The sequence below is a fragment of the Cucurbita pepo genome, chromosome LG10 (genome assembly GCF_002806865.2).
Source record: "Cucurbita pepo subsp. pepo cultivar mu-cu-16 chromosome LG10, ASM280686v2, whole genome shotgun sequence".
Taxonomy (NCBI): domain Eukaryota; kingdom Viridiplantae; phylum Streptophyta; class Magnoliopsida; order Cucurbitales; family Cucurbitaceae; genus Cucurbita; species Cucurbita pepo.
Window position 1 is genome coordinate 3,980,982 of NC_036647.1, and position 18,360 is coordinate 3,999,341.

Here is an 18,360-nt window from a genome sequence, read left to right on the forward strand (position 1 = left end):
TTTTTTTTACAGCGATCGAAAACCCTTTCAATGGCATCTTGAAGACCCTTGAGAATCCTGATGGGTCTGTGTTTGGAAAGTACTACAGCTTGCCTGCTCTGAACGATCCTAGAATCGGTGAGTGGTTCTGCTTTATTTGATTGTTGGTTTGATTCTATCTGTTTGAGTGTGCTTTATTAGATTCTATCTGTTTCTGTGAATCAAAAGTTCAAGTGGTTTTAGTGGTGTGAGTTGAAACTACATTAAACGTTCTAAAGGGTTGGATGTTGATTGTTGGATGGATGTTTCTTTGGCAGAAAGGCTGCCATATTCCATTAGGATTCTTCTGGAATCGGCCATCCGAAACTGCGATGAGTTCGCGGTTAAGGCTAAGGATGTCGAGAAGATTCTTGATTGGGAGAACACCTCTCCCAAACTGGTTGAAATTCCTTTTAAACCTGCTAGAGTGTTGCTTCAGGTCAGCATTTTGTTTCTGAAAGTTGGATATGGATTTGTGTTGTCGTTTGATATGTGAAATGTGCGTCGATTTAGGATTTTACTGGTGTGCCTGCTGTTGTTGATCTTGCTTGTATGCGAGACGCTATGAACAGGCTTGGTGGTGATTCCAACAAGATTAATCCATTGGTGAGTAGTGAACTATATAAATTCTTCGTTCGTTCTTTATATTTGTCGATCGTTCGATCTATCTAATACATGAACAGTTGAACACATAGTGATGGCTTATGAATGCAATCAATACAGGTTCCTGTAGATCTCGTCATTGACCATTCAGTTCAGGTCGATGTGGCAAAGACCGAAAATGCAGTACAGGCGAATATGGAACTGGAATTTCAACGAAACAGAGAAAGGTTTGGTTTTCTGAAATGGGGATCTAGTGCTTTCCATAACATGCTTGTCGTACCTCCCGGATCTGGTATAGTTCACCAGGTATACTTCTATACAACACTCGAGCTTGCAGGATAGTCCACCTCGATCATCCTGTTGTCTCGATATGAATGTACTTTTTTGCCTTTTATCTTATAGTATTGCATCATTTTTCAGGTTAATCTGGAATACCTTGGCCGAGTGGTTTTCAACACAAATGGCTTGCTTTACCCTGATAGTGTTGTGGGAACCGATTCACACACAACGATGATTGATGGATTGGGCGTTGCTGGTTGGGGCGTTGGTGGGATAGAAGCAGAAGCTGCAATGCTTGGACAGGTATGAAATAATCATATTTTTTGGTATCGTATTTTTGTTATCTTGCGGAAAAATGATTGACTTTGTTCTTTCTTTCTCTCGTCAATTTTAGCCCATGAGCATGGTCTTGCCTGGCGTCGTCGGGTTTAAATTAATTGGAAAGCTGAGAAATGGTGTAACAGCTACAGACTTGGTTTTGACTGTGACTCAAATGCTCAGGAAGCACGGTGTTGTTGGCAAGTTTGTGGAGTTTTATGGTAAGCAGAGCCGAACTTCTGAACGTCGTTTTAAAATTTACGCCACCCTTTTTCTTATAATGTCATTTTACTTCTATGCAGGGGAAGGTATGAGTGAACTATCTTTGGCCGACCGTGCCACAATTGCCAACATGTCCCCCGAGTATGGTGCAACAATGGGCTTCTTTCCTGTCGATCACGTCACCCTGCAGTATCTGAAACTGACCGGAAGAAAAGATGAAACAGTTAGTTATCGCTCATAATGACGTTCAGCTAGTTAGTAGTTCATGTATGCTTTTGTTCAAGTGCTAACTTGAGAATTACAATTCAGATTTCTATGATAGAATCCTATTTGCGAGCGAACAAGATGTTCGTAGACTACAGTGAGGTAAATATAAAATATTATCTTTCCTTATTTTATTGTCGATATTTAGAACCTTCCGTGTCTGAGTTAGATTTTACTGAATGCAGCCTCAAGTTGAACGAGTGTATTCCTCTCATATAGAACTGAATCTTTCGGATGTCGAACCGTGCATATCAGGTCCAAAAAGGTAGTTTAAATTATAATAGAACTTGTGTAAAATTGAATAATAACCTAGCCTTGTTTAACCTTACGTTCTTCCTCTTGGTTTTGCAGACCGCACGATCGAGTTCCCTTAAAAGAAATGAAAGCTGATTGGCACACATGCCTCGACAGTAAAGTCGGATTCAAGGTGAAGAACATTTACCCGAGCAGATTGATTTTGAATTGAATTACAAATACCATTGATGTTAATTTAAGCGAACGGGATTTAGCATGGCCAAAAATTAGAGTTTCAAAAGTTGTCATCAAGATATTTTTTAGCACGTTTCTAAGTCCATTGCCGCTATTTTCACCGACCCTATATTCTTATATAATGATGTTATAGGGGTTTGCCATACCAAAGGAAGCTCAAACAAAGGTTGCAGAGTTCAGTTTTCATGGATCCCCAGCTCAGCTTAGGCATGGGGATGTCGTAATTGCGGCTATCACTAGCTGCACAAATACCTCGAACCCAAGCGTTATGCTTGGAGCTGCTTTGGTGGCTAAGAAAGCTTGTGATCTTGGGCTAGAGGTTAGATGTCTGTCTTCACCCACCATTAATAGGACCTCTCTATCAATGTGTTTGACTCGTAGTAATCGATTCCAGTGAGCTCTATCGGTTTTGATTTTGTTGCAACTTTGTGAATCAGGTTAAGCCCTGGATTAAGACGAGTCTTGCTCCCGGCTCTGGGGTGGTGACCAAGTATTTGGCGAAGAGGTAATTTTCCGACAGCGCAATAGATGAACCTTTTTTTATACGAGAGAGTACTCATCTACGGTACGTGTGTTTACATCTGCAGTGGCTTGCAGAAGTATCTTAATCAGCTAGGGTTCCATATAGTTGGGTATGGATGTACTACATGCATTGGAAATTCAGGAGATATTGATGAATCTGTTGCTTCAGCGATAACCGAAAATGGTAACTATTTGTGTTCGAGTGGGATGTTTGATACTGTTCTTTGGTATTCTAAAAACTGTGTTGCTAATGATATTTGAACGTTCAGACATGGTTGCTGCCGCCGTGCTGTCTGGAAATAGAAATTTTGAGGGTCGTGTACACCCTTTGACAAGGGCCAACTACCTCGCTTCTCCTCCTCTTGTGGTAGCCTACGCACTTGCTGGAACTGTAAGTACCTTCTTGTTCTCTATCTCTCTTGAATTGGAAAGGTGAGTGCTTGTGGATGCCAGATTCCGCAAGCCCTCAAGCAACTCGCTTCTCCTCGAAAGTCGGTTCTATAGCATAAAAATAAATGTGAGATCCCACATCGGTTGGGGAGGAGAACGAAGCATTCTTTATAAGGGTGTGGAAACCTCTAAGACGCGTTTTAAAAACCTTGAGGGGAAGCCCGAAAGGGAAAGCCCAAGGAGGACATATTTGCTAGCGGTGGGCTTGGGCTGTTACAAATGGTATCAGAGCCAGACACCGAGCTGAGCTCCGAAGGGGGTGGACACAAAGCGGTGTGCCAGCAAGGATGCTGAGCCTTGAGGGCATGGATTGGGGGGTCCCACATCAATTGGGGAAGGGAACGAGTGTCAGTGAGAACGCTGGGCCTCGAAGGGGGTGGATTATGAGATCCCACATCGGTTGGGGGGTAGAACAGAGCATTCTTTATAAGGGTGTGGAAACGTCTCCCTAACAAACACATTTTAAAAACCTTGAGGGGAAGCCCGAAAGGGAAAGCCCAAGGAGGACATATTTGCTAGCGGTGGGCTTGGGCTGTTACAAATGGTATCAGAGCCAGACACCGAGCTGAGCTCCGAAGGGGGTGGACACAAAGCGGTGTGCCAGCAAGGATGCTGAGCCTTGAGGGCGTGGATTGGGGGGTCCCACATCAATTGGGGAAGGGAACGAGTGTCAGTGAGGACGCTGGGCCTCGAAGGGGGTGGATTATGAGATCCCACATCGGTTGGGGGGTAGAACAGAGCATTCTTTATAAGGGTGTCCCTAACATACACGTTTTAAAACCCTTGAGGGGAAGCTCGAAAGGGAAAGCCCAAAGAGGACAATATCTGCTAGCGGTGTGCTTGGGTCGTTACAATAAATATACCCACCACATCAAATTTCTTTTGATATCGTAAAAGATAACTCGTCCAAAGCATAACTTCAGGCTATTTTGCAGGTCGACATCGATTTTGAAACTGAGCCTATTGGGCGGGGAAAGGATGGAAAGGAAGTGTTTTTTAGGGACATTTGGCCGACTAGCGAAGAAGTTGCCGAAGTAAGCTGCTATACTTTGAAGTGCTTTTTAGATGCTGAGCTCTTTGATTGTTGTATTTGGATCTTATTCATTGCTCGAACAGGTCGTACAATCGAATGTGTTGCCTGACATGTTTCGGGCCACATACCAAGCAATCACCGAAGGAAATGCAACTTGGAATCAGTTATCCGTTCCCGAAGGAACACTCTACTCCTGGGACCCAAAGTCAACGTACATTCACGAGCCTCCTTATTTTAAAGATATGACCATGTCTCCTCCCGGGGCTCACGGGGTCAAAAACGCGTACTGCCTGCTCAATTTTGGTGATAGTATTACAACTGATCATATCTCACCTGCTGGTAGCATCCATAAAGACAGTCCTGCTGCTAAATACCTTCTCGAACGTGGGGTTGACAGAAGAGATTTTAACTCGTACGGTAGTCGCCGTGGGAATGACGAGATTATGGCACGTGGCACGTTCGCCAACATTCGTATAGTCAATAAACTATTGAAGGGGGAAGTTGGGCCGAAGACAATTCACATCCCCAGCGGGGAGAAACTCTCTGTATTTGATGCTGCAATGGTAATTTCTTGATCTTTTTTCTTTTTACCATATCGAATGTCTTCGATCTGAATAACTTTTCCTTTCAAGATTCTCGATTCTCGGTTCTCGTCCTTAGATTATGTATCTGTTAACAGAGGTACAAGAACGAGGGGCTTGATACGATCATTCTGGCCGGTGCCGAGTATGGAAGCGGAAGTTCGCGTGATTGGGCTGCCAAGGGGCCAATGCTTCTGGTACTTTTTCTGATTTGTATTGATAGAGCTCAATTCTTATGGACTTGAGTCTCCTGGTCATATTACTTAATGCTCTTCGAAACGTCTCCCAGGGTGTCAAAGCAGTTATAGCAAAGAGCTTTGAACGTATACACCGCAGCAACTTGGTCGGTATGGGTATTATTCCTCTATGTTTCAAGGATGGAGAGGATGCCGAGTCCCTCGGGTTGACTGGGCATGAGCGTTACACCATCGATCTTCCAAGCAATGTGGGAGAAATCAGACCTGGTCAGGAGGTGGGTGTGGTGACAGACGCTGGAAAGTCGTTCAGTTGCATTCTAAGATTCGACACCGAGGTACTTTCCGAACCGTAGTCTACACGTCTCGAATCCGAACATCGGATAACTCCAAAAACCCAGGTCGCCATTGGTACTTTCTTAATCTGAAAGTTTGCTGGTTTTAATGTGCAGGTGGAACTGGCATACTTCGATCATGGTGGAATTCTGCAGTATGTGATGAGGAATTTGATCCACGCAAAGCACTAAAGGAAGTGGGATCAGGTTGGAGCTCTGAATTTCTTAATAAAATGGTTTCAAGTTCTTCGTTTGGGACTATCAAGTTCTTCGTTTCAAGGATTTCCCATATATATATATATATATATATACATATCTGTATGACATATTTTTATTAATTTTGTTAAGGGGAAATGCTAATTTTTCAGAGAAATTTATTGTTTGAATTTTTCAGATGCTCTAATCTAAGGTCAGCTTAAAAAATATATAATTATTTTAAAAACTGTTTAGACTTTTAAATTTTTAATTGACCATTCAAATGTTGATTCAATCTAGAAGTGAAACGATGAATTATTCTAACATCCTTCGAATTTTAAATAATCTATATACTAATCTAATATAATTAAACTTCTATGACATTTTAGTATCTTTAATAATTTAACATTTTATTATTATGAATTCAATTTATATTAATTTTACTATAATTTATACAAGAAAAATGAAGGACAAGAATATAAAAGATATCGTCATATTTTGAGTGATCTAAAAGTCTATCCGAAAAGAATCTCGGATTCGGAACAAATAGGTCATGAAACCAATATTTTGAGTAGTGATCTAGAAGTCTATCCCATAAGAAACTCGAATTCGAAACAAATGGGTAATTAGAATCGTAGAATCATAGAATCAATTCACTTCCTTTATAACATGAAGTCGTATCTCTTCAACCAAAAGGGATTCGATAAATTAAATAAAATTGCGATAAAAATAAGTATTAAAAATAGAAATGAACACAAAAACCAATCTAGAAAGAGATCACCCTTATCCCACTTTTCATTGCAAATGGGTAGCTAATTGGAAGAATGAAGGCATTAAAAGGTTGTATCAAATAGAAAAATATAGCAATGTTCTAGTAAGGTAGTTGTACATGAATCTGTAAGTGAGGTTTGGAGGTGGCATTTCTGGCAAAAATATGAACTCTTATTCTCTCGTGGCCATAAAAACAAGAAATCGATGACAATGTAAACTTGTGATAAGCACATCAAAATTCATAGATTCAGGGATCGAGTAGTAAGGTTAAATTATAGAAATGATGAGATTCCCTACAGAAAATGCACCTGTGACTTTGAGCAGTAACAAGCAATGTCAACCAGCCTGCCAAACAATGAAGCACACCAAACCTTTAGGAAGAATTCTTTCAGCAGTACCAAGAAAAGTCATCACAGAGGGCGAATTGAAGTTATTTCCAAATAGAATGATCTAGGAAAGATTGAAGAAAGACTGTCCAAATGTTGAGAAGCCAAAAGAAATTTGAACTGGCAAAATGATTTAGTGTTTGAGGTGTTCATTTGTTAGTTCATTGTTTAGAGAATGGAGATTACCTTGGTCACATCAACTCAAGCTTTGTATTCATCTACTCGCATCCATTTAGTAGCAGACCATTTATTCCCCTTGATAACAGGACAGCCACCTATATATGAACAGCAGGAGAAACATCGTCATTGTACGAACGAAACGTACATGGCTGAAATCTAACATGCTCAGAAAAATGGAATGGTGGGTTTATAAGTTTGAGAGTATCTAATCTAACCATGCAAACTTGAAGGATCTAGAGAGGCATCGGGCTTCATGCTCCAGAAAAGCAATGCATCGCCCCTCTTCGGTTTAACGGAAAGTCCTTTCTTCCCACAATCAGAAAGCTCATTCCACCAAGGTACAGAACTAAAGTTTCCTTTGGCAGCAGGGAACACTGTCTCGCCTCCTTCTTCGACGTCTGAGCTGAATTACGATAGAATTCATATAAAATAATGGGCAAGCCATGCAAGATGAAGCACTTGTTTAGAGTCCAAAGCATGGAAAATATGGATTACTACTTACAGGTACATAAGCACTGTTGCTATACGTTGACCTCCATTCTTTGTATTGTAGTCGTCAAGGAAGTAATCAAAATGAGGTTCATATTTCTGTCCCACTTCGTAATGAAGAACCTGAAGTCCTTCTCCATGCTCTGCATATATTATGTGTGCACTTAAGTAACAAAGTACGAAAACTTAGTGTCTAACATTCATTAACCTTATGAAAATTTTAAAAGATAAGAAGACAGTATCTACATATAATAAACAAAAATTGCAACAGTTTATCAGGTGAACCCGATTCTCATTCATTCTAACGAGGGACAATGGGCAGGTAAGCTCATAGGACAAACAAATATCTGGAATGTATTGGTATTCCTACGTCTGAGTCGATATTCGTTATTCAAATTTTTCAGCCATGATTAAAAATCTTCCTCATCCATTGAAACTTAGCACGATAATTGTATCTATTCAAATAGTTTCGGGCATGATAAAAATCTTTTCTAACAAAAGAAAAGTTATGGTTGGGAAAGCTAGACTACAGGGGGAAAATTATACCAAAACGATAGGTGCACTTGAAAATAAATTAAAGATTACAAAGATTATTTTAACCTTGCATAATAGAAAATAATGCTCGATGTAGTTGGAAGAAACCAGGAGGAAATGGACTCAAAAATCGTACCTACGGGTATGAAGGTGAAATCAGCAATCCTTTTCTCTATAGTGCTGATAATCTTATCGCCTCCTCTCGGCAAGAATGTTCCGGAGCTAGTGCGAACTCTGTGAAAGAGAGGTCAGGGAGGTTTCCACAAAAGAGACCCAGCATTACTAACAGTAAAGAATTCTGAGGAAAGGAAGAGCACACCTGCTATCTTTGCTCTTTCCAGTTTCACTGTCAACAACGGTAGACTTTTGCATATGAGGCTTGGCATGGCTAATTAGGTACTCACACTCCTCCTTTGTCTGAGCAATTCAAAAGTAAACCAATTCAGTATTTCCCTACTCCGGGATTAATCGATGGGTCTCAGCCTCAGTCAACTCATACTCCAATACCATCTAAAGACAAACACAATGGGAATTATCCTTGACTCATCATAATAAGAACGAAGAATGATTTCTTAGAGGAACATAAACATAATAAGCTTAAAGAAGGTGCAGCCCCAAAGACGCATTCAACGTGTATAAGCATGCACCAACCAAGTTTATTAAAGAATTCCATACACAAATTGCATTAGGAGAGAAATGAATGAACATAAATCACAAATCTCTCAATCAAGATCGGGAAAACAGAAATACCAGAAAGTTATGATAAACAAAGGCTCTAGGTTCCCATGAGATCACTTCAGCCCACCGTTCCCCTTTCTCCTCATCAACACTGAAACAAAATCAAACAAAACCACAGAATCAATCAAAATCCATCCTCATACAGAACAAAAAATCGAAAGAAAATCCACAAGATAACATACTCCTCAGAGGTTTTCCGCACAATCGAGCTCAGATCATGAACCTTGGGCGAACCGCCGGAATTTCCAGGGATCGAAAGGATTCCAAGAGCAAGAAGAATGAGAATGACGAAGGTGAACATAATGAGCAGGGTAAAAATGAGAGTAGATGAAGAAGACGACTTCCGAGTAGGTAAACGAGATTGCCTGTGCTTCGCCATGGAAACAAAACCCTTAGGAAGCAAGATCTGGAATTCCAAGCTTTTGGTCTTCGTCTCCAAAGTCCAAAGACCTCTCTGTACAGACAAACTGTGAATCTTGACACCGTAATTAAAGATTGATTTTGGCTCTGCTTATCAACTTTTATTTCTTAATTATTTATTTAATTTATCCCCTTCCGTCTCCGGCGGCTTTCCTTTATTTATTGTTTTATTATTATTATTATTTAATTTTTATCGAGTCTATTTTTATTTAATTTTTTAATTTTTTAAGCGAAATTAATATTAATTATTTTAATTTAGTGTTTTAATACACGTTTAGAAAATATAAAAATCAGGATACAAATAAAAAGAAATTGAATTTAATCATTAAAATTAAATGGGAATATTTCATAATTATAATATAAGCCTGGTCTAAAAATATGGTTGACTTATAATCTCTCCATTTATTACTTTAATTGTATATATTAAAAACCATTTATTAGTTGAAAAAATAACTCTGATTAAAAAATTTATGATACTTGGAAAATCTAAAAATAAGTTTATTTTAAATATGCTTTCATTTTAAAATCTGATGTGTCATTATTTAAAGAAGAAAATAAATTAAGTAATTAAATTCTGAAAAATTATTAGATAAAGATTTTAAATATTTCCATAATTACTCGTATATGAAAAATATTTAAAAAAATAAATAAATGTTGAATTAGTAAATTGTAAATTATTATATTGCGAAAAAAATATTATGATATTATTTTTTATTTTTTCAAGATATTTACTTATGAAGTGTCTTTTTTCTCGTATCATAATATTCATTTTAGTTGGCTTCAACGTGGTATCCATGCTAGTTCGAATTCAAAATTGAAATCAATTGATCTATTCATACTCACTATGTCTGAATATATTAGAAACACGATAATTGAGGATAACAAGTTTTAAAAAATGTTTTTTTTTTTAATTCAATTTAGATTTTTAAAGTAAATAAATACACGAAGTAATATTTATAAAAAAAAAAAAAAATAGAATGTTATCAATTAAAATAACTATCTAGAATGTTAAGATTTTAAAAAATTAATGACCACGTTACTAATAAATAAAAACTAACATGGATGGTTTTATTCACCGTCCTAACACAGCTTCAATATTGTCAACTTTTCCTTTCGGACTTTCCCTCAAGACTTTAAAACGCGTCTACTAGTGGAAGGTTTTCACACCCTTTTATAAAGGGTGATTTGTTCTCCTCCCAACCGGACATTACAGTAGAATTGTGAACTCTATTTGGGTTGATGATGGATCTACAAAATTTTGACAACAACCTGAGCACATGGCTACTCACTTTAACTTACACGTATTTACATTTCCTCCATATGTTTTAAAAAAACATTTATATGAGGTTTTTTCTTGCATTATTTAATTAGGATAAAACTTAAAATTACACTGAGTTGAATTAAAATTAGACAATTACATGAATAAAAATATAATATTTTAATCTCATAAATTTTTATTATTTATTTATCATTTTAAACTATATATGTCTATACTATAATATTATAAAATTTTAATTCTAAAATATTTATGTTGTCATAAATTAGATATCAATTCTAATTTTCCTCCGGCCAAATTAAAAAAAATGATCATTTTTTAAGTATAGTTCATTAGCCTCCCGAAGTTATTGAAATTATTATTAAAATATAAATATGAAAAATATAATTTAACCAAAGTTTGGTTCAAGTGAAAGAGACGTGTCCCTCTTAATTGCGAATCATATTATATAATAGTTATATTATCAATAATGGTAAGAGATTTGATTCTGATAATGAAGAGGGCATTAGAATATTCTTAAACAATTTTTTTTTTTTTTTTTTATAAAGTATGAATAATTGTTTATTAATATTGAAGTTAATCCGACAATATTCACATTTAATTCTAGTTCAAACGTCACAATCATATTTTCAACACAGGGAATCATTTTAGAAAAAAAAAAAAAAACTTTAAAAATAAAATTGATTCTTTTTATGAGTACTTTAAAAAAAACAACAAGAAATAAGTGGTTCAGAATGATTGATATTGATTAAAAAAATATATTAAAGTTTTTAATAAAAAGTTCTCTTAAGAGATTTTTATGAGAGATAATTTTATTTAGATTATTACGAGTATATTTTAAATAAAAAAAATCGTTACCTAATAATATAAATTAACTAAAATTTTTAATTTTAGTTCAAGTGTATTTATGGGAATAATATGATTAAAAAATATTAAAAGAGTTAAAAAGTCACTGTCTTTTCAAGGTGGGGACCTTCATTCTCGACTACTGAATAATAGAAACTCTAAAGTTAAACGTGCTTTATTGGTCTTCCCGCTAATATTTACTATGAAACTATTAAAAGTTTAAATTTTGGTAAAATTATTATTTTAGACAAATTATTTGGATATTATCCGACACAAAATCAACTTATTTTATTATAAAAATCCTAGTCACCAATTTAAAAAATGTTTTTTTCAAAGATGACGGGCTAACACGTCCAAATAGATTTAAGTAAATAATTAGAAGTTTATGTCCTTAAACAATTATTAAACTGAATAATCAAAACCCAAATTGAGTGAAGGTTACGGATAATCAACAACACAGCGATCCACCCATTGGCCGTAGATCGACGCCATTAATCATGGGCGGGAATGTTCGAGCTGTAAACACAACACAGTATAGTAGCTACTGAAAATGGCCATTTCTTGATATGAAGATCCACTAATGTCTGTGCCCCACGCTGAGCTGCCTTGAAAAGCAATCAATCAGCAAAGCAGCAATCGATTCCATCTTATCCTCTCGCTTCTGTGTTTACAGTGAGCGGTGAAAGGAGTAGCAGAGATGGCGATGGGTATCAACCACGGTGGTTTCGATTGAGAAATTTCAATACCCGCGTGGGCTCAATTGGGTGCTCACTCTGTTTTTGGTAAGATATTTATATGTAGTCAAAACCCATTTCAATTCGCTTCAATTTTCATGGCGGAAAGTTCAGAAGAGGTCTATCTCCATGGCGATCTCGACCTTAAAATCTTCGAGGCCACCCAGTTGCCTAACATGGACATAGTATCCGAGCGTCTACGTCGTTGCTTCACCGCTTGTGGTACTCTCAACTACTCCGCTATTAAATCCGTCGCTACCAACTCACGTTCCGCCGCCGGTGAAGGGAAAGTCCACCGCAGCCATGGAAAAATCATCACCAGTGACCCATATGTTACCGTCCGGGTTCCTCAAGCCACCGTCGCGCGAACTCGCGTTATTAAGAATACCCAAAACCCCAATTGGAACGAGCATTTCGTTATCCCTCTTGCACAGAAAATGGCTGAGTTGGAATTTCAGGTGAAGGACGATGATGTCTTTGGCGCTGAAGTTATGGGGACAGTCAAAATCCCGGCTCAGCAAATTGCCTCTGGTCAGACAATTAGTGGGTGGTTTACGGTGCTTGGCTCAAATGGGAAGCCACCGAAGCCCGGCACTTCACTACGAATTGAAATGAAGTTCACCCCTGTTGAGAAGAATCCGGTGTACCGCCACGGCATTGCTGGAGATCCGGAGCATAAGGGTGTGCGGCACACATATTTTCCGGTGAGGAGAGGCAGCTCCATGAGATTGTACCAAGATGCTCATGTGCCTGATGGGATGCTGCCGGTGATTGAATTGGATGGAAAGAATGTTTATAAACAAGAGAATTGTTGGGAGGATATCTGTCATGCTATATCAGAGGCTCATCATATGATTTATATCGTTGGTTGGTCAGTTTTTCATAAGATCAAGCTGGTTAGAGAGTCAACCAGGCTGCCACGAGGTGGGGAACTTATTCTTGGTGATCTCCTCAAATACAAATCAGAGGAGGGTGTTCGAGTTTTGATGATGATTTGGGATGATAAGACTTCTCATGATAAGTTCTTAATCAATACGGTGAGATTTTGAACAAATGCCTTTGATTTTAGGCTAGAGTTAAATGATGCGATTCTGGAACATTTTATGTGAGATTAGTTGGAGAGGGGAACGAAGCATTTTTTATAAGAGTGTGAAAACCTCTCCCGAGTAAACATGTTTTAAAATCGTGAGACTGACGGCGATACGGGCCAAAGCAGATATTTGTTAGCTGTGGACTTTAGCAGTTACAAATGGTATCAAAGTTAGACACTGGGCAGTGTGGTGTGCCAGCAAGGACGCTGGCACCCAAGGGGGTGGATTGTGAAATCCCATATTAGTTGGAGAGGGGAACAATGCATTCCTTATAAGGGTGTGGAAATCTCTCCCTAGCAAATGCGTTCTAAAATCGTGAGGCTGATGGTAATATGTAACGGGCCAAAGTGGACAATATCTATGAGCAGTGGGCTTGGGCTGTTATAAATGGTATCAGAGCCAGTCACCGGACGGTGCGAGGCACTAGTCGGAGTATGACTAGACATTCTACATAGTTGACCTGTTTTAAAACTGTGAGGCTGACGGCGATATGTAATGGGCTAAAGCGGACAAGATTCTACTAGTGGGACTTTGCCAATGGTATTAGAGCTAGACAGTAGGTGGTGTGCCAGCGAGGACGTTGGCCCCCAAGGAGGGTGGATTGTGAGATCCCATATCAGTTGAAGAGGGGAAGAAAGCATTCTTTATAAGGGTGTGGAAACCTCTCCCTAGTAAACACGTTTTAAAATTGTGAGGCTGACGGTGATATGTAACGGGTCAAAGCGGATAAGATCTGTTAGCGGTGGGCTTGAGTTGTTACAAATGGTATCAGAGTCCGTCACTGGACGGTGTAAGACACTCGTCGGAGTAGAGTTAGACATTCTCCATAATAGACGCGTTTTAAAACTGTGAGACTGACGGCGATACGTAACAAGCTAAAACGGACAATATTTACTAGCGGTGGACTTGAGTTGTTACAAATGGTATTAGAGCTAGACACTGGGCGGTGTGCTAGTGAGGACGCTCGCTCCCAAGGGGGGTGAATTGTGAGATCCCACATCAATTGGAGAGGAGAACGAAACATTTCTTATAAGGACGTGGAAACCTCTCTGTAGCAACACGTTTTAAAACCGTGAGGCTGATGGGACAAAAGTGGACAATATCTATTAGCAGTGGGCTTTAGCTGTTACATTTTACTTGGAGCTAGTTTCTATAATGATATAAAGACTACGTTAAAGAATCGATTCTAAATTGTGTCGTCGCGGGTTGCAGGGGGGATTGATGCAGACACACGACGAGGAAACCAAGAAATTTTTCAAGCATTCTTCAGTGATCTGTGTGCTCTCACCTCGCTATCCAAGCAGCAAGCTAAGCTATGTGAAACAAAAGGTATTGGTGTCAAGCATTGTCTATGTTTATCACGTAGTTAGATACCCCTTGAGCTCATATAGTGTGTTTGTCCAGGTTGTAGGCACTGTCTTCACGCATCATCAGAAATGTGTCCTTGTTGATACTCAAGGATATGGTAATAATAGGAAGATCACAGCTTTTCTTGGAGGTCTTGATCTCTGTGACGGTCGTTACGATACACCCGAGCATCGACTATTCCATGGCCTCGACACGGTATTTAAGGATGATTTTCATAATCCTACATTCCCTGGAGCCAAAGCTCCAAGGCAACCATGGCATGACTTGCACTGTCGGATCGATGGGCCAGCTGCATATGACGTGCTTATAAACTTCGAGCAACGTTGGAGCCGAGCCACAAGATGGACCGAGTTTGGTCTACGCTGCAGGAACATTACTCACTGGCGCGATGCTTTAATCAAGATAGAGCGCATATCATGGATACTAAGCCCTGAAATAACCATCTTAGCTGATGGTTCAATAAAAGTTCCAGAGGATGACCCCAAAGTATATGTTTCAAACGAAAAAGATCCTGAAAACTGGCATGTTCAGGTTGACACTTATACAACTTATGGGCTTGTTTTTCGGTTTCGTTTCGTTATTAAATCCTTCTCTTTCTTTCGTTCTTTAGATTTTTCGATCCATCGACTCAGGATCGGTTAAAGGATTCCCAAGAGATGTCCATGTCGCCGAGTCGCAGGTTCGTACTCTACTGCTGTTTTTTCTCCCCATTTTGGATGGTAGACATGAAGTTCATTTGTGGTCTGTTTGTGGCTGCAGAACCTTGTATGTGCCAAAAACTTGGCTATAGAGAAAAGCATTGAAATGGCATATATCCAGGCTATCCGATCGGCGCAACGTTTCATTTACATCGAAAACCAGTATTTTATAGGATCATCGTATGGATGGCCGGGATATAAAAATGCCGGTGAGTTTCGTTCGAGTTTTGTTCTTTGAAGTAGTTTACTTTGTTGCTTCTACATTACATACTTGTGGGTTGATGGCATGAGCAGGGGCTGATAATCTCATTCCCATGGAGTTGGCCCTTAAGATTGCAAGCAAAATAAGAGCCAATGAAAGATTTGTTGTGTATATTGTCATACCAATGTGGCCTGAGGGAGATCCCAATAGCGCTCCCATGCAAGAGATTCTTTATTGGCAGGTAAATGGCTATATGAAAAAGAATTTAGATAGATTGAGAAGTATTTTGAAACGTCGAAACTAGCTCGGGTTTCTACTGTATCTATTACTGAATGTGATGGACTGGTACTGTGAGATCCCATGTCGGTAAGAGAGGGGAACGAAACATTCCTTATAAGGGTGTGGAAGCCACTCTCTAGTAGACGCATTTTAAAATCATGAGGATGATGGTGATACATAACGAGCCAAATCGGATAATATCTGCTAACGGTGGACTTAGATTGTTATGAATGGTATCAAAGCTAGACACCGAGCGATGTGCCAGTGAGGACGCTGGGCTCCCAAGGGAGGTGGATTGTGAGATTCCATGTCGGTTGGAGAGGGGAACAAAACATTCCTTATAAGGGTATAGAAACCTCTCCCTAGTAGACGCGTTTTAAAACCATGAGGCTGACGGTGATATGTAACGAGTCGAAGCGGACAATATCTATTAGCGGTGGACTTGGGCTGTTACAAATGGTACCAGAGCTAGACACCGGGTGATATGTCAGTGAGGACGTTGGGCTCCCAAGAAGAGTGGATTGTGAGATCCCACGTTGGTTGGAGAGGGGGAACAAAGCATTCTTTATAAGGGTGTGGAAATCTCTCCCTAATAGACGCGTTTTAAAATCATGAGGCTGACAGTGATATGTAACGAGTCATGGACAATATCTATTAGTGATGGATTTGAGTTGTTACAAATGGTATCAGAACCGGACATCGGGCAGTGTGTCAGCGAAGACGCTGGGCCTCCAAGGAGGGTGGATTGTGAGATCCCACATTGGTTGGAGAGGGGAACGAAGCATTCCTTGTAAGGGTGTGAAAACCTAGTAGACGCGTTTTAAAACCGTGAAGCTGACGGCGATACATAACGAGCCAAAGTGGATAATATCTGCCAGTGATAGGCTTGAACGGTTACAAACATGAACCTAACTAATTAGCGTAATCTTGAATATTGTAGTTGATTATTGCAGGGACAAACCATGCAAATGATGTATGACATTGTTGGAAGTGAGTTGAAATCATCAGAGCAACCATATTTGCACCCTCAGGACTATCTAAACTTCTATTGCCTTGGCAAACGGGAAAAAGTTCCAGAGAATGGGCCAACCACTGATGCAACGGTAACTATTCAGCAAGCCAATGTTGGTCATAACCTTGATACTCTTTGTCGTTGAAACATGTGTATTCATGTTTTAGGTATCAAATTCAATAAAACATCAACGGTTTATGATTTACGTGCATGCCAAGGGGATGATAGTAGATGATGAATATGTAATTATTGGGTCTGCAAATATTAACCAACGATCTATGGCTGGAACGAAGGACACCGAGATAGCCACGGGCGCGTATCAGCCACATCACACGTGGGCGAAGAAAAAGAAACACCCACATGGTCAGGTTAGGCTGTTTTTGTCTTTCGACCTCGTCGTTGATTTCATTTTGTCACTTTTTCCCTCCTAACTCGAGAACTGTGAGATCCCATGTCTGTTGGAGAGGGGAACGAAACATTCTTTATAAAGGTGTGGAAATCTCTCCCTAACATAAGCGTTTTAAAACCGTGAGGCTGATGGTGATATGTAACGGGGACACCGGACGGTGTGCCATAAAAGACGTTGGGCCCTCAAGGAGGTGGATTATGAGATCCCACATATGTTAGAGAGGGGAACGAAGCATTCCTTATAAGGGTGTGGAAACCTCTCTCTAGTAGACGTGTTTTAAAACCGTGAGGTTGACGGCGATACGTAACGGGCCAAAGTGGACAATATCTGCTAGCAGTGATACGTGTTTTAAAACCGTTAGAGAGAGGTTTTCATACCTTTATAAGGAATATTTCGTTCCCCTCTCCAACAGATGAGAACTAACAAGGAAACGAAGCATATCGCTATGTATAACTAGGCACTAAACCAACATCAACTTGTTACTTAGGTTGAGTTATTTGCTAAACAACTACTTTGTTGGACGTGCTTCATGAACTCTTGCTATACAGATTTACGGATACAGAATGTCGTTATGGAGCGAGCATCTCGGAATGCTCGATCCATGTTTCAACGAGCCAGAAACTTTGGAATGTGTAAGAAGAGTCAACGGGGTAGCAGAGGATAACTGGAAGCGATTCACCGCCGATGAATTCACGACGTTGCAAGGCCACCTCCTCCGGTATCCGGTGCTCGTGGATGGCGATGGGAGAGTCAGCCCTCTGCCTGGACATGAAAACTTCCCTGATGTAGGAGGGAAGATAATAGGATCTCATTCAGCTGCAATTCCTGATGTTTTGACCACATAGTCTCCGCCTTGTAATAGCAATGATGCTTTCTAGCTAGAATCGACGCGCTCTACCTCTATTCGGAGTCGAAACCGTGAAACGGGCACAGGAGTCGATCACTGACTAATCTGTAGACAAGCTTACTATCCAAAAACAATGAAAATTACATAGCTTTGGGGTTCTTTTGGGTGCATTTTCCTTGTGGTTGGTGGGGTTTTCTTCCTTGTTCTTCGTCAATGCTTGTATGTATTTGAATGGAGTTGAACTGTGAATATGGAGTATAGTGATGTTGTGGGGATAATCATTCAATTCTTCCTTTCTTTTAACGGTAGAATCCATAATAAACAATAAAAAAATAATCTCGACCCACCACTTTCAAATGTTACAGGAGGGTTAAGTATTTATTTCGTAAGCTCGTACCAGACTGAACCAGTGGTAAAGGTTGACCAACCTAATGATGCTTAGCTGGTCTTTTCGGATGATCCACCACATGAGATTGGGACACGGCTCGAACTCTCATGGGAGACAGTAGTCCCTAAAAAAAAAAGAATACCTAGAATGATTTAGTCCGAGGACACTTTGACTTTAGTAGGTTTTTTC

General features: G+C 39.4%; 3 protein-coding genes across 4 annotated transcripts; 2 read left to right on the top strand and 1 right to left on the bottom strand.

The window, feature by feature from the left end:
* Positions 1–12: 12 nt before the first annotated feature.
* On the top strand, positions 13–5,678 carry LOC111803950 (aconitate hydratase-like; the record flags this gene model as incomplete). Its single annotated transcript, XM_023688572.1, is given in 19 exon segments — positions 13–117; positions 297–457; positions 532–624; positions 742–927; positions 1,042–1,203; positions 1,295–1,439; positions 1,521–1,663; positions 1,750–1,806; positions 1,890–1,969; positions 2,056–2,131; positions 2,327–2,512; positions 2,631–2,698; positions 2,781–2,899; positions 2,985–3,106; positions 4,101–4,199; positions 4,282–4,761; positions 4,878–4,976; positions 5,069–5,311; positions 5,426–5,678. Coding segments are annotated over 19 exon segments (2,699 nt in total), but the record flags the coding sequence as incomplete, so codon positions are not given.
* Positions 5,679–6,328: 650 nt separating this feature from the next.
* On the bottom strand, positions 6,329–9,108 carry LOC111803177 (probable prolyl 4-hydroxylase 10). Its single transcript, XM_023687465.1, has 8 exons — positions 8,784–9,108; positions 8,614–8,692; positions 8,183–8,280; positions 8,000–8,097; positions 7,343–7,472; positions 7,056–7,243; positions 6,847–6,935; positions 6,329–6,619 (listed from the first exon to the last, which is right to left on the bottom strand). Exons 1-7 carry the CDS (start codon positions 8,978–8,980, stop codon positions 6,862–6,864), a joined length of 864 nt encoding a protein of 287 aa, XP_023543233.1. The 5' UTR covers positions 8,981–9,108; the 3' UTR covers positions 6,329–6,619; positions 6,847–6,861.
* A 2,867-nt stretch (positions 9,109–11,975) lies between these two features.
* Positions 11,976–18,083, top strand: LOC111803612 (phospholipase D delta). 2 transcript variants are annotated; one of them, XM_023688108.1, is made up of 9 exons: positions 11,976–12,914; positions 14,181–14,297; positions 14,373–14,867; positions 14,947–15,015; positions 15,096–15,243; positions 15,329–15,477; positions 16,469–16,618; positions 16,695–16,895; positions 17,485–17,781. In XM_023688108.1, exons 1-9 carry the CDS (start codon positions 11,976–11,978, stop codon positions 17,779–17,781), a joined length of 2,565 nt encoding a protein of 854 aa, XP_023543876.1. The 2 variants fall into 2 exon arrangements, with proteins under 2 accessions (XP_023543876.1, XP_023543875.1); XM_023688107.1 differs by having other exon boundaries at positions 14,181–14,867; positions 17,485–18,083.
* The last annotated feature ends 277 nt before the right edge of the window (positions 18,084–18,360 follow it).

What these genes read in the sequence shown, in the direction of transcription:
- LOC111803177 (XM_023687465.1), bottom strand. Translation starts at nt 8,980, where the DNA reads ATGGCGAAGCACAGGCAATCTCGTTTACCTACTCGGAAGTCGTCTTCT. An exon ending in GGAAAGAGCAAAGATAGCAG is followed by an intron (nt 8,098 to 8,182) that starts GTGTGCTCTTCC and finishes TCTCTTTCACAG; the next exon opens with AGTTCGCACTAGCTCCGGAA. An exon ending in AGATCCTTCAAGTTTGCATG is followed by an intron (nt 6,936 to 7,055) that starts GTTAGATTAGAT and finishes GTTCATATATAG; the next exon opens with GTGGCTGTCCTGTTATCAAG.
- LOC111803612 (XM_023688107.1), top strand. Translation starts at nt 11,976, where the DNA reads ATGGCGGAAAGTTCAGAAGAGGTCTATCTCCATGGCGATCTCGACCTT. An exon ending in ATAAGTTCTTAATCAATACG is followed by an intron (nt 12,915 to 14,180) that starts GTGAGATTTTGA and finishes CGCGGGTTGCAG; the next exon opens with GGGGGATTGATGCAGACACA. An exon ending in CTGAAAACTGGCATGTTCAG is followed by an intron (nt 14,868 to 14,946) that starts GTTGACACTTAT and finishes TTCGTTCTTTAG; the next exon opens with ATTTTTCGATCCATCGACTC.